A 17500-nucleotide genomic window follows, 5' to 3' on the forward strand; every position below is an offset into this window, starting at 1 on the left:
CAAGGAGAAAGAGAGGAGGAAAAGGACACTTGTGTCCGGCCTCGTATTTGTCGCCTGCAGTACCGTAGTGCCCCACCACCCTCCCTTAGATCCCATCCTGCCATTCCCAGGCCCCTGAGGGGCCAAGATGGAAATAGTGAAGCCAAAATAAACAGCCTTATTAGTTTTTTTGGGATTTGCTAGAAACACAAACATGCGATGGGAGAAAGGGAGGGAGACGAAGGAGGAAGGGGAGGGGGAGGAGAGGGGATAGCCAGGACGTCAGGATAGGAGGACACGACGGCAGGCCAGCCACACTCGTAAATATTTGGGACACATCACAAATAAAACTCCCTCATCCTTTGCTTCTCTTCTCTCTGGAGGAGTAATAGAAGGGAGGGAGGGGAGGGAGGGAGGGGGGTATACACATGTGGTCCTACTTACCCAGAAGCAGTAGTGCCCCGCTGGGATCCCTAATAAGACGCAACATGCTGTGTCAGGAAATGACCTGGTGCGTGGCCTTTGGGCAAAGACTTACACAGACCAACGCCGAGGGTCCTCATAATAAATATGTCAAAATGTAACTCGGACGGCTCCAGCTTCAGCCCCGGCTCCAGCCCCAGTCCTGGCTCCAGCTCCAGCCCTCCCCACCTAGTAGCTGCTCTAATAGTCACATAACTCAGGGGAAGGACGGCCTGTAGAGTGGGGTGTCTGTGGGGGGGTCGGAGGGGAGGGGGGTCGTCTGCGGACGTTATTACATTTGGGTCAGTTAGTCAGTTAGTGATAAAAAAATAATCCCGACCACTGTGTGGCACTGACTCACTGACTGTGCAGACGGTATTTAATTTACTGGCTGTAATTAAACAAATGGAAGGGAGGATGGAGATGGAGAGGAGAGAAACTGCTCCCCCGTGGGGAAGATGGTCGTGAAATCCAAGCCCAGCTTTATAAATGCAGGAGAGCGTGGGACGGTGAATATACAGTAGTCGGTGTGTGTGTGTGTGTGTGTGTGTGTGTGTGTGTGTGTGTGTGTGTGTGTGTGTGTGTGTGTGTGTGTGTGTGTGTGTGTGTGTGTGTGTGTGTCTGTGTCTGTGTCTGTGTCTGTGTCTGTGTCTGTGTCTGTGTGTGGGAGGGTGGGTGTGTCTGAGGAGTCTATGTCTGCCTGCTGTGTGTTTATGAATATGACTGTGTGTGTAATTGTGTGTGTTTGTGTTAGTGTGTGTGTGCATGCATGCGTGCGTGCGTGTGTGTTTGCCTGTCGGCATGGGTTTGAGTGAAAGTGTTTGTGTGAGGCGTGCAAATGCGAGGGATAATGGCTGTTTTCGCTCCGACTGTCAGAAAGCTATCCGATCCCCGCCGGAGTGCGTGGGGGATTTGAGTGCGGCTGCTAGACTTAGCATAGCGTCTCGGAGCGGAGCGGGGAGACGGAGTATAGGACTTAGGGGAACAAGAGAGAGAGAGAGAGAGAGAGAGAGAGAGAGAGAGAGAGAGAGAGAGAGAGAGAGAGAGAGAGAGAGAGAGAGAGACGCCTCTGCAGGGTATCTGCAGGCAGGCAGGCCTGATTGCCTAGAAGGACACCTCTCCCCACCACCACCCCCCTACACCACTATCTACTTTACCACTGCTGAGTATTGGCCTCAATATGAAGAGCTCAAAAGCTATCAAAAATATGTTTCCTTATTATGCTTCTCAGGTAATATGACTTATTGTTTTCATTTGGTTGACTTAAACCCGATCCTACCTTAAAATCAAATAACAAATCAAAAAGATTTATTAAAAATGCATTTGCTAAATAGCCTTTACATCCTTTTGGAAAAGAGCTCTTCATATATCGTCGCAGCCTGAACTATCACCACCACCAGCCCCCACCACTACAACCCTCTTCATCTTCTCATCTCTTACCCCAGACACTGGCTCCAAATCCATGAAGGCTTCAGCATATGTAGACATATTAGTTCAGCATCCCTGCAGAGAGGTGCAGCATAGCACACTACGATATACGCCTCCCTCCTTCCCTTCCTCGTCTTGCACAGTGCCCCGGGCGAGAGATGGGATAAGAGACATGATGAAGAGGAAGGAGAAGAGGAGAGGACAGACGAGAATAAAAAGGGATGGGGATTAGAGAGGGAAAGACAAACACACAAAAGGCAAATAAAGAAGAGTGATGGGATAGGTAGATAGCAGAGGAATTTGAAGAGGTAAAGAGAGGAGGAGGAGGTGCAAGAAGATGGAGAGGCAGGAAATTGGCACAGACGACAGAGAGAGAGACTTCCAGTGCTCCCATTTGCTTGGCTTTTGTCATTGCCTTCTGGAAAGAGAGAGAGAGAGAGAGAGAGAGAGAGAGAGAGAGAGAGAGAGAGAGAGAGAGAGAGAGAGAGAGAGAGAGAGAGAGAGAAAGAGAGAGAGAGAGAGAGAGAGAGAGAGAGAGATAGATAGATAGAGTAAGGAGGAGGATGAGGATGAGGATAAAGAAGAAGAGAGAGGACATCATTATTAGACTAGGTAGGTATTAGATATTAGACTCCGCCACTGAAGCAGATGTTGACTTACTGGACCTTTTAATGGGGCTAGTAAAGATAGTAAGGAAATCGCCATTTCACACTGAAGAAGGGTGCAAGCCTGAAACGTTTGTGAGGCGATTAAAAAAACAAAAAGAAATTTGATGATTGCTTCTCTATTCATTTATTTTTGCTAGTAAAGATACAACATGATTTCACAGAATTCTATAAAATGAACATGGACCATTGTGACACAAAATCTGTGGCAGTTTCATGGATTTTGCCAAAACTCTGGGATGGTGTCACAGAAGTGCACGCTTTCCGTGATAGTTCCATATAAGGGCTTTCTCTATATTCCCACAGCTCGATGTTCCAACTTGTGCACTCTCAAGATTTTTCTAATTTGAAAGATTTTTTTCTCCAAATAAATTTCTCTAACAGGTTAAGGTTAGAGTTAGTGTTAGAGTCCATCACGGCAAACACTTCCGTTAAACCAACACAGACGTTTGGCAAAATGTGTGAAACGGCCACAGATTTCGTGTCCCAAGGGTCCGTGTTCATTTCACGGAATTCTGTGAGATCAGGCTGAGCAATACTAGCTGGACTCCAAAAAAAAATCACGGAAGAAGAAAAAAAAGAATAAAATGAAGCTTGCTCCCCCACTCCCCCACACACAGCTCTAAGATGAATAGAGGCAGTGCTTTTGCTGAGCTGTGCCTGCCCTTATCCCCCTGTTTTTATCCAGAGGAAATGGAGGCCACTGTTCCCCATCACTGCCCATTTCCAAGGTCTTGTCTCTGTGGAGAGCTAAGCTGATCAGGGGTCTCTCTCTCTCTCTCTCTCTCTCTCTCTCTCTCTCTCTCTCTCTCTCTCTCTCTCTCTCTCTCTCTCACACTCGGCTCAGGCTGCCTTTGCCCTCTAAATGAGGAAGGGGTCACATCTTTCAATTAAGTCCAAAAGTGAAACTCAACACATTCCGCCACATTCTAGAAAGCCTGTTGTTCAGGCGACTGGAGGTGTCAAGACAGGGCAGGGCAGGCCAGGGGAGAGTGACCTCACAGGGACCCCAGGGGCGTTATTAGTCGGGGTGAGAGAGTACATGTGTGGCTGTGTGTGGTTTGGCGTGTGTGTTTGCGTGTGTGTGTGTGTGTGTGTGTGTGTGTGTGTGTGTGTGTGTGTGTGTGTGTGTGTGTGTGTGTGTGTGTGTGTGTGTGTGTGTGTGTGTGTGTGTGTGTGTGTGTGTGTGTGTGTGTGTGTGTGTGTGTGTGTCCGTGTCCGTGTCCGTGTCCGTGTGTGTGTGTGTGTGCGTGCGTGCTGAGAGTGTTGAAGTAGACGGCATCTGTCAGACGCAGGCACAGACGCTTTTCAGACACTCGGGAGAACTACCACACACATACACATACACTCTCACTCTCACACCCACACCCCCACCCCCACTCCCACTCAACCACCCACTCACACATGCCCCTCTCCGGGCCTGTCAGCTGTCGGTCTAAGCCACCTGCAGGCCGGAGCTCAGCCTGACCCCAGGGAGAGGCTGGCCCATTGTGTGGCCGTAGGGTGTGGACGCAGACACAGACAACAGGCCTGGTGGCGCAGAAGAATGACCAGGAGATGCGTGAGTCAGGCCACATGGGAGGTCTGTGGAACCGAGCCCTGGCCTGGCCTCACCTGACTGGGGAGGGAGGGATGCAGCGGCTCCCCTTTGGCACAGCAGACCGGCTGTTGTATCGGTTGCAGAAGAGTAGCGTCAAGTCAATAGCCAGCCATGAGAACAGCCTCTCTAATTTTGCAGAGAGAGAGAGAGAGAGGGAGAGGGAGAGAGAGAGAGAGATGGATAGAGAGAGAGAGAGAGAGAGAGAGAGAGAGAGAGAGAGAGAGAGAGAGAGGGAGAGAGAGAGAGAGAGAGAGAGAGAGAGAGAGAGAGAGAGAGATAGCAAGAGATAGAAAGAGAGAAAAGAGACTGGATGACATGACAATAAAGAGATAAGTGCAAAGAAAGAGAGAGGAAGCGAAATAGAGACTGCGCTAAATGAGGTAACCCAGAGACAGATAAAGAGAGGAGTACTTGCGAGATAAAGAGACAGTACATAAAAGCAAAAGGCCTTTTACACAACAGAGAGAAAACGAAAAAAGGAGAAAGTGACAGTTGACAGACAGGTAGAAACAGTGAGAGACATTTATAGACAAAAAGAGAGAGAAGCAGTGAAGTAAGAAGTGGAGGGAAGCCGTACAATTTTCATCGGCCACCTGTGAAAAAAATGCAACAGTTGCTGGCAGGCGGCCACATTGACTGCAGCCAGGACTGGAGGAGTCCCGTTCACATTTTCGTATGTTAATGGTGGCCAGCCACAGCCAGTGCTGTAGAGCAGTAGAATCAGTGCCAGATTACGATGGCCTGGGGCCCCCTAGGCTACAGATTGCTGTGAGCACCCCCCCCCCCCCCCCCAAAGGGGTTTCGAAACAAATTCACAAGGACAGTGTCATACGATAATTACAAGGAATTAAGGATAGCATGTCTACCAACTATACTGAACACAACAGATACATTTTTCAATATTGCATTGTGTCACAATTCCCCAATTTGTCCCTTTTCCACAATCCGGGTGCCCCTGGTAGGTGGGGCCCCTAGGCTGCAGCCATATCTAGCCTGTGCATGAATGCGGCCCTGAGTAGGATGGATGAAGTTACCCTCCCTCCCTGTTAACTCACCCCGGCGTGATTGTTAGCATCCTTTTCACACTTTGACCTTGCTGAATAAGTAAAAAGGGCCCAGGGTACGGGGACTGGGTGTGGTAATTTTACCCTCTGGGCACTTCGGGGACTATACTGTAAGGCCGGGCCGCTTTGTACATAGGGAGAAAAAAAGAGGAGGAAAAAGAAAAAAAAACACTGACAAGGACCATGAGGGGATTCTTCTTGCAAATAAGCCCAAAGGACTTATTTACTTCTGAATAATTTATTGTTTCGCCGCTCGGATGAAGGGGGAAAAAAAAAAGACACCGGCCCTTGTCTCTCTCTCTCTCCGCACCTCTCCCCACACAACACAAGCAGGCAGGCAGGCGGGCAGGCGGGCAGGGAGGCAGGGAGGCAGAGCACAGATGGGAGACAGAGTGAGAGCGGTCGGGGTGCGATAAGATCGATCACGCTGCTGCAATAACACAAACCGCGGCAGATTTACAGATTAGGCCGCTTCTAAAAGGGGTCTCGGGCTGACGGAGGTGAGGGAGGCTGGGACTCCAGTGCACGCGGGCTGGGCGGGGAGGAGACCGGCTGCTGCTGCTGCTGCTGCTGCTTTGGTGCTGAGGCTGCTGCTGTGGTTGTGGTTGTTGCTGCTGCTGTTGCTTTGGCTTCTGCTTCTGGCCCATGTTGATATGCGCATGTGCTTGCGTACTAATACTTGAAAACACATGCATGTATGCAAGCACACGCACACACATTCACCTGCACACACGCACACATGCATGCACACAGACACACATACAGTACATACACGTACATGCACACTGAAACACGCACAAACGCACACACCTATCTGCCCTGTTCTCTACGCTTGATCACTATGCAAGCATCACCCCCCCACCACCACCACCACCACCGCCTCCTCTCTCACCGCCATTACCCTGCCTACCCCCCCCACTCCTCATTACCCCCCATCAACCTGACCCAGGGGCGCAACTACAGTATATGCGACGTATGCGTTGCAGGGGGGCGCCAGAGAGAGGGGGGCGCCAAAGAGAGGGCGTTGGAGGGCGCCAAATAATTATTAAGTCGTTTTTTTTTGGGTGGGGGGGCACCAAAATAGTTCTTGCATACCCCCCTGGAAATGAGTAGTTGCACCCCTGACCTGACCAGTTCCCCTCTCCCATCCACCCACCCCCTCACTACCACCAAGCTGCACGTCTGCTGCTCCTGATCCTGTGTGCTCATTCATTCGTTGCCTCATTCTCCTGCTCTCAATTCTTCTCTCTTACCCTGCTCTTATTCACTAGCTACTTATATACAGTATCTGCACCAAGGCCTAAGCAAGAGTCATTAGTCCAAGGTGCAGTGCATGTCGTCACCATAGGCATGGGGGAACAGAGTGAATTTGCTGAATGTATTGTGTGGTTGAATAGCGAGAGAATAGCACGAATGCAATATATTATACAGTATAATGCCCGACCTTCGGAGAGCTTCCATTTTCTCTCCAAGGCTGTATGAGGCTCAGAAGTAGAGTTCTGAAAAATCGGCAATGATGTGATTTAAATCAGCCATATAATTCAACTTTTTGTCCTGTCCAACCTCCTGACTGAGGTATACGGTAGGCTACTAAATTTAGCCAGCTGGGCACACCCCTGAGAATGTGGGAAAGGAAAAAAATGCCACAGTTATCAGACCCGAACAGTGAAAGCCATATAGGTAAGGGCAAAATGTGTGCATTGTGTACTCCCTTGCGAGACTTCTCTCTTAGTATATAGCCTTTACAAGCCCATATCAACAAAGCTACAGGAGCTCTCGGAGAGCGAGAGAGAGAGCGAGAGAGAGAGATAGAGAGAGAGAGAGAGAGAGAGAGAGAGAGAGAGAGAGAGAGAGAGAGAGAGAGAGAGAGAGAGAGAGAGAGAGGCTGGAGGATTCGTGTCTCCACTGGTGGCTGTAACCTCCATCGTCAGCAGCATTGCCAGGATAGCAGTGCTACAGTAAACAGCTTTATCACATCACCCCACTGTGCCTAATGCACCGCACATTTATTTCTGGATCTGTCAGATAAAATAGGGCAGGAACCCCGTTTCCATGGCTCACAGGAGAGGGGTTGTTTTTTTGTTGTGTGTGTGTGTGTGTGTGTGTGTGTGTGTGTGTGTGTGTGTGTGTGTGTGTGTGTGTGTGTGTGTGTGTGTGTGTGTGTGTGTGTGTGTGCGTGTGCGTGCGTGCGCGTGTGTGTGTTTATTTTCTTGTTTGTTGATTTGTTTGACTATTCCGCTGTCTGCATCTTTTAAGGGGCGACCATTTCAATGGTGCAGAGGAGAGTGGTTGCTTCTGTAAAGTAGCCATATGTGTATATTTTCTCATTTGTTTGTGTTTACAACTTAATATTCTTCTGTCTGTGTGTGTATTTCAGGGATGACCTGTTCCGCGTGGAGCTGGACAACGTGGTGGGAGATGAGATGTTCTACAGCAAGGTCAGTGGCGAAGCTAACGCTCATTAGCTGTGCATACTAATGCTAATGCCGAGCATGTTTAACCCCTTTGCGCAGATCCTATAACTTCTTTGTCACCAAAATTGTAACTGTTATCAAATATGTTCCTTAATGCTCTCTGTAATGTCATTGCAATTTTGTTATGATGTAGAGCTTTTCAGCAGAGCGTGAATGGCCCATCTGCGCAAAGACGATAAAGTACAGTAGAGATGTATTGTTCATTCCAAAAGAAATGATTGTGTACAGCAGCAGATATACACATAACATAACATATTAACCCCACAGCTACACATTCAACCTTCACCCAACATGTCAGCCATTTTGAGAGATTATATTGTTGTGTTGTCGTGTGGTACAGTACATTGGTGACACTGAGCTTTCAGGAGCAGCCATGATGGCTGTGTTATGTCACTTCAGTCTGTTTGTTTGTCTGGTCATTACAAAGTAGAACATGGGAGTTGAATAGAAGTGATGGCCATGTTATCCAACTGCCTATTTTTGTTTTTGTCTGTCTGTTACAGAAGAGAACCTGGGAGTCTGCCAGAAATGACATTCGAGTATGTAGGATGAAGGGCAAGCATGAGGTAAGAAGCAGATACACAAGAAAGAGCACACTGGCGCATGCGCGTGCACACACACACACACACACACACACACACACACACACACACACACACACACACACACACACACACACACACACACACACACACACACACACACACACACACACACAAAACCACATCCAATGTCCAAGGTCATGTGATGAAAACTGAAATCTGAACAGTTTCTATATATACGGTGGGAAGTAGATGAGCGGAGTGTGTGTTCATGTGTAAGCATCAGCCTCCCCACCCACCGCCCTTGACATCCAGCAGGAAGTATACATGTTGTTTATCCGTGCCCTTTAGAATGAAAAGGTTTGGACTTGGGGATTTTGAAAGTCTTTCTAGCTAGGTTGAATGTGATACACAAACACAGACACATAGATACAGACACACACGCACACACGCTTGCGCTCAGCTCAGACATCCATACACTCTCACAGATACACACACATACGCACACAAATGCAGACACACACACACACACACACACACACACACACACACACACACACACACACACACACACACACACACACACACACACACACACACACACACACACACACACACACACACACACACACACACAAATACACACTGCTCTTAATCACCTGTATCTTCCCCTCTCCCCTGCTTTCATTTTCTCTCCCCTCTCTCCAATGCCCTCTGCCCTTTCCTTCTCTCTCCTCACAATGTTTCACTCCTTGTGTCTCTCTTTTCCAGTTTAGTCTCTTTCTCTCTCGCTCTTTCGCTTTCTACCACCTCTTCTTCATCCCATCTCTCCCTCATGTGTTTCTCCCTTTCCCTCTCTCTCTTCATCCCATCTCTCCTCCATCTCTCTCTCTCTTTCATTCCCTCTCTCTCCTCCTATCCTCCCTGGCTTCAAACAGCGCTGCTGAGCTGGCGAGAGGAGAGGCAGGGGGTCTCTGCTCTCACAACAGTAGAGGAGGCCAGGAGCTGGCCAGGATAGTTTATCCCCTACAGGCAGTGGAGAGCAAGCGAGGGATACAGACAGGTGGAGAAGAAAAGAGGGGAAGAGAGAGTTAGAGAGATGGGGGGAGATGTGTGTGAGGTGGGCAATTGGAAGGATAGTGTGTGTGGGAGGGGGCGAGAGGCGGTCAAGCCAGGGGGAAAAAAGGAGGCGAAAAAATGACTTATTCCACAATGAAAGTAACACCTGACACTGAATCTGAGTGTGAGAGACACCCGGAGACAAAACGCACAATGGAGAGAGCCAAGAGATGGACAGAAACAAAAAAAAGAGTCAGGGAACAGACAGAGAAAGAGAAAAGATGAGAAGAGAAGAGAAAGGGAGGGATATGAATTAGTGGATGACCCAAAGCTTCCAGTTTCTACCTACACCTGGTCCTGAGGGAAGAAAGAGAGATAGAGAGAGGGGGGATCAGGGGGTCAGGGTTGGGAAGATAAAAGAGAAGGGAAGGGAGAGCGACGGAAAGAGAAAAGGGCCGGGTGGAGCATGAAAAGAAAAAAAGGATCAAGCAGAATGGCGCTCCAGAGAAAAGAGTGGAATGTGAAAAGGAGAAAGGTAAAGAATGAGTAGAAGAAAGAAGAGGCTTGCCGAAAAGATATGGACAGACAAAAGCAAAGTCTAAGGGGAGAAAAGAGGGAAAAGTGACAGGGGGAGAAGAGAAAGAGAGGTGAGGGGCAGGGACAGATTGAGATGGCCTGGGGCCATATAGGCTACAGGTTGCTGTGCCCCCCCACCCGAAAGTAAATTTCACACAAATTTACGTAGACAGTGCCATAATCAGCAGTTAGTAATTAAGGATAACATATCTACCAACTGTACTCCACACGATAGATGAATTTGTTCAATATTGCATTGCCACAACTCAATTTCGCGTTGGCCAATCAGGGGCCCCCTGGCAGGTGGAGGCCCATAGACTGCAGACCTGCCTAGCCTGTGCATTAATACAGCCCTGGTGAGGGGAAGATGTTGAATGTGGAAGAGCAAAATGGTCTCTGTGCACTGCAGTCAAATTCAGTAACAAGCTGATGTTATTATTTTCTTGTTGCATTACGCTGGTGGATTGGGTTATACTACACCCCAATCACTCCTGCAAACTTCATGAAATTTGAGTTTGAGGGATGGAGTTGTAACGACGGAGAGACGGAATGCATGTACAGTAAGAGTCTGGAATGATAATGGGTTACGAGAGGGAGAGAGAGAGAGAGAGAGAGAGAGAGAGAGAGAGAGAGAGAGAGAGAGAGAGAGAGAGAGAGAGAGAGAGCTGTATCATGTGTCGTTGCGTCTAGTATGTCCTGTATTTTTATGTTCCGTCCACTGTATGCAGCAATTGCTTTGGCAATACAGATGTCCACTTACTTGCCAAGCCAATTAAGGCCATTTGAAAACTGAGAAAGACAGACAGGGCCATGGAGAAACAGGAAGAGGAGGACGAGATAGTAGAGCAGCAGAGGAAAAGAGGAGTCAATGAGGGGGATTAGAAGGAGCAAAGGAGAAATCTCTCTCTCTTTTTCTCTTACTCTCTCTCTCTCTCTCTCTCTCTCTCTCTCTCTCTCTCTCTCTCTCTCTCTCTCTCTCTCTCTCTCTCTGTCCCCCTCTCTTAGGTGGGAGACTGATGAGGAGTCTCTCTCTCTCTCTCTCTCTCTCTCTCTGTCTCTCTCTCTCTCTCTCTCTCTCTCTCTCACTCTGCCTCTCTCTCTCTCCAGGTGAGAGACTGGTGAAGAGTGATAAAGAAAGGCAGACTCTTTCTCTTCCCCTTTCGTCTTCCTTCAATCTCCCTCTCTCACTCTTCCTCTCTCTGTCACCCACTCACTTGTTCGCTCACCGTCTCACTCCTTGCGTTCACTCCTTGCGTCACCCTGTTCAGGGCTTGCTCCTATGGGGCGTGTTTTAGGCGGCTGGCTGGGGAGGTCTCGTCAGACGTGATACGTTGCCCACTGGGGTAATTGGTTTTGTAATTAAATATTTCTGGTTGGCTGATCAGAAAGGGCATATTCCCCGTAATTGGGTGGGAAATTCAATATCCTTTCCTCCCTTGCCCTCCTCACTCTTGCTCAGCAGCCCTTTTTTCTTTTCTCCTCCCGTTTCTCTCTTTCCCTCCATCTGTCCTTGTGGTGAACCATAAATGTGCAGCATTTTTTCGTTGTTGTTGCAGGTTGACTCAGATACCCTGAAGATTTTGGATACAAACACAAGCAAATACAAAAGCACACTGCAGGCATTCACACAGGCACACGCACAAACACACAGGCACACACACAGACATACACACACACACACACACACACACACACACACACACACACACACACACACACACACACACACACACACACACACACACACACACACACACACACACACACACACACACACACACACGTGCTGACTGGAACACTGCCAAGACCAAGGGCGCGTCAGCACGAGTTGGAAAACAAAAGCAAAAGGAGAAAAAAATATGAAATCCTCATAGGGAATTCTTAAGCAGGCATTTTAAGACTGCGATGTTCCGTGTTGCTTGGCGGATTATTTGATCAGCATTGTTCTCAGCCCAGGTCCCAAGACCACGCTGCGTTCTGAAAAAAAAAATGGAAGAGCCCCTCTACGTGCTCACCGAAAATATTGGAGGCTTCTTTCCCCTCCTCTTATTTTATTTAATTTCCTCTTTTTTCACCCCCTGTGGCGCAGGTGTTTTTTTCTTAATGCTTTCTGCAGTCACACAGCAGGGTAGTCACACTGAGAGATGGGCCACATTGCAGAGAAGTGCAGCTAGCAAAAGCGATGCTCTTAAAACCTTAGCGCAGCACTACGGCTCTCTGTAATGTCACAGCAATGTTGTTATGATGTAGTTAAGCATTTTCAGCAAGGGAATAGGGTCGCCGGCGACCCCTGCTGCAGTAAGAGGGTCTACGGAGGCAGGGCTGCTGACAGCTTTGGCTAGACCCAGGAAACAAAGTAATCTGAATTACTCCCAACACCAACCTGGCGGGTCGAGAGTCGAACCAGCAACCATTGGGATACAAGTCTGACGCCCTAACCACTTACCCATGACTGTTCGTCCAATGCAATAAGGACATAATCCTGCATGCCTTTCTTCCTGGGCCCGTGACAAGTGAAATGTTTGTGCCACTAACCACTTACCCATAACTGCCCATCCAATGCAATAAGGGACACAATCCAGGGCCCCCTTTTTTCCTGGGCCCCGGACGGTTGGCTTTCCTATAAGGAGGCAACACAAGCAAGCAAGCAAGCAAGCAAAACGTGATAAATACATGGTCCTCCATCCTATACTGGGCTATTGTGCCTCTGTAGGGGAGCCATTTTATGACTCCATGTGTGCCAATTCCTTTGAGCACCTACTGGGAGGTGGTAGAGAGAGTATAGGGCTATTATCATAATACAACATAATTTATAACACGCACGTTGCCTAAGGGAACATACCAGAGCCAGTGGGCCTAAACCTCTCTTTGACCTTTTTTTTCTCCCTCTCTCCTGTTCGGTGTCCTACTTTATGGAAGTAGCATGTGTTCCACACTTATGGTAAAGATCGTATACAACGTCATTAACCATCTCTGCTCATAGTGTCTCCATGGGTAGCCATTTTATGGCTGAAACATACCTCGTACTACAAGTAGATGCCATTAACCATCTCTGCAATATAGTGTCTCTTCATGGGTAGCCATTTTAAAGCTAGAACGGAATATACCGAATACATGCAGTGTAGCACCAGTAGGGTACTTGATGGGTAGCCATTTTAAAGAGCCAGTGTTTACCCATCGCTCTGTTCTCTCTTGCAAGGGAAAAAGCTCGTTAGTGGTGTGTAGCGTCACTCATGATCATCATCATCATCCTCATCATCCTTGTCCTCATTGAAGGGCTTTTCCTCCCAGATAAACTGGTGCTAGAGAGAGAGAAAGAGAGAGAGAGAGAGAGAGAGAGAGAGAGAGAGAGAGAGAGAGAGAGAGAGAGAGAGAGAGATGGTAGAGAAAGAGTGCAGAGGAGGAGAGAGAGGAGCACCAAACACAACAGAGACAGAGGAGGAGAGGCTGGGAGGAGAGAGAGACAGAGAGAGAGAGAGAGAGAGAGAGAGAGAGAGAGAGAGAGAGAGAGAGAGAGAGAGAGAGAGAGAGAGAGAGAGAGAGAGAGGGAGAGGGAGACAGCGAGGGGTGGATTAGACTCCGTCTCATGCTGACTAAGACAACACAACAGCAGGAGCACACACTGGCACACACAAATGTGCACACTGAAAACAGAAACACACACTTAAGCAAAACAAGCGAACACACACAGAGAAATACATTTCTGCTCATTTCACAGTCAACAAACATTAAGTCTCAGGCTCTGTCTTTCTCTCTCTTTATTTTTCTTTCTTTCTTTCTTTCTTTCTTTCTTTCTTTCTTTCTTTCTTTCTTTCTTTCTTTCTTTCTTTCTTTCTTTCTTTCCTTCTCTCTTTCTCTCTTGCTCTCTTGCTCTCTGACTCTTTCTTTCTCTCTCTCTGTCTCTCTCTTACACACACGCACACGTACACGCACACACACGCACACACACACACACAAGCAAGCAAGCAAACAGCCGCTCCCCGCAGGCTGCTCTGTGTTGATTAAGTGGCATAGTTAATGCAGTCCCTTGGTCACCCTCGTCTGCATCTCCTGTCACTTGTGCCTGGAGTGCAGAGCGGCGCGGCAGACATGAGCACTTTTGACAATCAGAGTCAACAACACACAGGTCACACCACGACAGACGAGAGGCAGAAATTAACATGAGGACAGGAAGAGGAAGGGAGGGATGGATGGAGGGAGGGACAGAGACAGAGAGAGAAAGAGAAATAGAGAGGGGAGAGAGAGGGAGGGACAGAAAAAATAAGAGAGAGGGGGAGAGAGAGGGGGCAAAGAATGATGGCGAAAAATGAGCAAGCGAGAGAAGGAGGCTGACCACCACCGAATGGCAGAAATTAACATGAAGACATGAAGAGGGAGGGAGGGATGGAAGGAAGGATGAGAGAGAAAAATAGAGAGAGAGAGATAGAGAGGCAGAGGGAGAGGCAGAGGGAGAGAGAGGGGGCAAAGAATGATGGCGAAAAAGAAGCAAGCGGGAGAAGGAGGCTGAAAGCAAGAGACAGAAGTAGAGAGCATGAGAGAGAGAGAGAGAGAGAGAGAGAACAGGGGAATGAACAGGGAGATGATGAGGCAGCCAGAAGAAGCCAGTCCGTGTGCCAGGACGTGGGAGGGCAACACTGACTTCCTGGAAGGTCCTGGCAGCATCACGTCATCGTAATACCAATTATCTCCTCCATCCCCCAGTATAAGCCCTCACCCATTCAGTACCACATCTCCTTCACCATCCCTTATACCACCAGCACTATCAGCCTCAAGGCCGGATTAAGAGGACCAGGGGCCCCTAGGCTACACGTTGCTGTGGGCCCCTCTGGAAGGCAAAATGTGTAACAGATATACGTAGACAGTGTCATAATTACAAGCTAGGAATTAAGGATAACGTGTTTACCAACTGCACTGAACACAACAGATGAATTTGCCAATATTGCATCATGTCACAATTTTGTGATTCTTTTACTTCCGGCTGATAGGGGCTCCCGTGGCAGATGTGTCTTGATGATTTCTTGAAACCTGCTTAGAAGCACCTAAATACAGCCCAATTTGATCCAAATTCTGTTGATTTCATGGCCATAAATATGCAGAAAAACCTGCCAAAAATACCCTGTTTTTACCCAGTTTTACCAGCAGACGACCATCCTAAGCACCCCAAGTGGGCGGGAAACCACCCAATCTGGCAACACTGGCTGCTGCCATATCTAGGCTAGAGTAGCCTGTGCATGAATGCGGCCCTGATCAGCCTGCCTGTGCTTCTGTGTGTCTTGCAGGGCTGGACAGTGCAGGGTAATGGGGCATGTCACGGAAACTTTTTCAGGGGCTTATCCTAGGGCCACTCGTGCTTACACTAAATATCATCCACGCTACTTATACCAAAGCAGAGCTGACACGTGCTTCATCTTTACCCAACTAGTACACACACATTTATACACACTCACAGATCCACACAGACACACAGACACAGACACACATGCACAAACATGCATACACACACACACACACACACACACACACACACACACACACACACACACACACACACACACACACACACACACACACACACACACACACACACACACACACACACACACACACACACACACACACACACACACACACACACACACACACACACACACACACATGCACACACACACAACCACACAGAGGACATCCGTGGCTGGCTGACCAAGTTCACTCAGTGAGCTCAGATAACACAGGCTTCATTTAGTGATCTCCCCTACACACACACACACACACACACACACACACACACACACACACACACACACACACACACACACACACACACACACACACACACACACACACACACACACACACACACACACACACACACACTCACACACACGCACGCACACACACTACCCCCTGCCATCTTTAAATAGAGTTTGACCTCACTACATGCTGTCAGTGGGTTATCCTGACACTGTCCATGGACACTCTGAATACACTCTCCGAACACGCGTGCGCGTGCACACACACACATTCTCTCTCTCTCTCTCTCTCTCTCTCTCTCTCCTTCTCTCTCTCTCTCTCTCTCTCTCTCTCTCTCTCTCTCTCTCTCTCTCTCTCTCTCTCTCTCTCACACACACACACACACACACACACACAGACACAGACACAGACACAGACACAGACACAGACACATACACACACACACAGTACTGTATGTGACACATGCACTCACACACACATCACATCACACATAATGGTGAGCCTTTGGAAGCAAACCATGATTTTACACACACCACACACACACACATTTTATATCACATTATGCTATTTGTTCTTCATGCCACACTATCTGGTCTGTGGAACCGAATACAAAGGCATGCCCAAGGACACAAGAAACACACACACACACACACACACACACACACACACACACACACACACACACACACACACACACACACACACACACAAATACACACACACTCACACTCACACTCACACTCACACTGACAGACACACACAGACAAACACACACTTACACACAAACACGCACACACACACACAAACACGCACACACACACACACACACACACACACACACACACACACACACACACACACACACACACACACACACACACACACACACTCACACTCACACTCACACTCACACTCACAGACACACACAGACAAACACACACACACACAAACACGCACGCACACACACAAACATGCACACACACACACACACATACACAGTCCCGGCCCTCAATATGGGAAAACAAATTTTGGCCGGTCGGAGCCGTAATCAAATCACGGCAAACAACCCATGGCAGGAAGAGGTGTAATTTGTTTGGTTATTGAACCCAGATATGGCCGACCTTTCAGCTCACTCGCCCTTCAGCTGCAGTATGGGATTCACACGCGGGTTCAGGGGCAACTCAAATGCTGGTTCAAACCCACCTAAAAAGCATTTTTTAAAGTCGCTATCATTAGGATGATTTGTGTGACTTTTTCCGTTTTTCATCTGTTTGTGTCAGGGGTCAGGTTTTTTTACGGTATGTTCTGCTTAGCTTGCAAAATCATGGTGGTGTAGCAGCTTTTAATGGATAAAACCTGACATCCTCCATCCTCCACTGTCCACATGCAGACACACACGTCACACATACACACACACACACGCACACACACACACACACACACACACACACACACACACACACACACACACACACACACACAGCCCCCCTGCCCACACACACACACAAACACGCATACACCATCTCACACCATCCCAAACCATCACCTCATCATCGTAAAAAAACAACAAAGCTGACCCAATGGCCCCCAGAAACTGTGGATCAGATCGAGGAGGAGAGGCGTTTTTGCGAGCGTATCACACATTACAGCTGTGAGAGGAGGAGAATACCGTACGCCAGGCCTGAATTATCCCCCTTCGGCCACCGGCTTGGCTTTAAACAGGGCCACCCATTAACGGGTGATTGATTATGGAACCGCTTACATAGACAGCAAAAGGCGTCTCTCGGTAGGACCGGAGACCCCCGAGCTTAGACAGGGGCCGTTTCATGGTATTTTGTTGCCCTAGGTAAAGAGAGAATCGGGGCCCCTTTTTTCTCTTTGAATTATTAGGGAAGGGGCC

General features: G+C 48.4%; 1 protein-coding gene across 1 annotated transcript in view; it reads left to right on the forward strand.

Moving 5' to 3' along the window:
- The window catches only part of sema6bb (sema domain, transmembrane domain (TM), and cytoplasmic domain, (semaphorin) 6Bb), a 235383-nt gene that overhangs the window by 129781 nt on the left and 88102 nt on the right, over positions 1 to 17500 (forward strand). The window contains exons 5-6 of the mRNA XM_063201621.1: positions 7576 to 7636; positions 8176 to 8238. Coding sequence (XP_063057691.1) covers positions 7576 to 7636; positions 8176 to 8238 — 124 coding nt within the window. The remainder of the gene's footprint in view (positions 1 to 7575; positions 7637 to 8175; positions 8239 to 17500) is intronic.

Source organism: Engraulis encrasicolus, chromosome 6 (genome assembly GCF_034702125.1).
Source record: "Engraulis encrasicolus isolate BLACKSEA-1 chromosome 6, IST_EnEncr_1.0, whole genome shotgun sequence".
Classification (NCBI taxonomy): domain Eukaryota; kingdom Metazoa; phylum Chordata; class Actinopteri; order Clupeiformes; family Engraulidae; genus Engraulis; species Engraulis encrasicolus.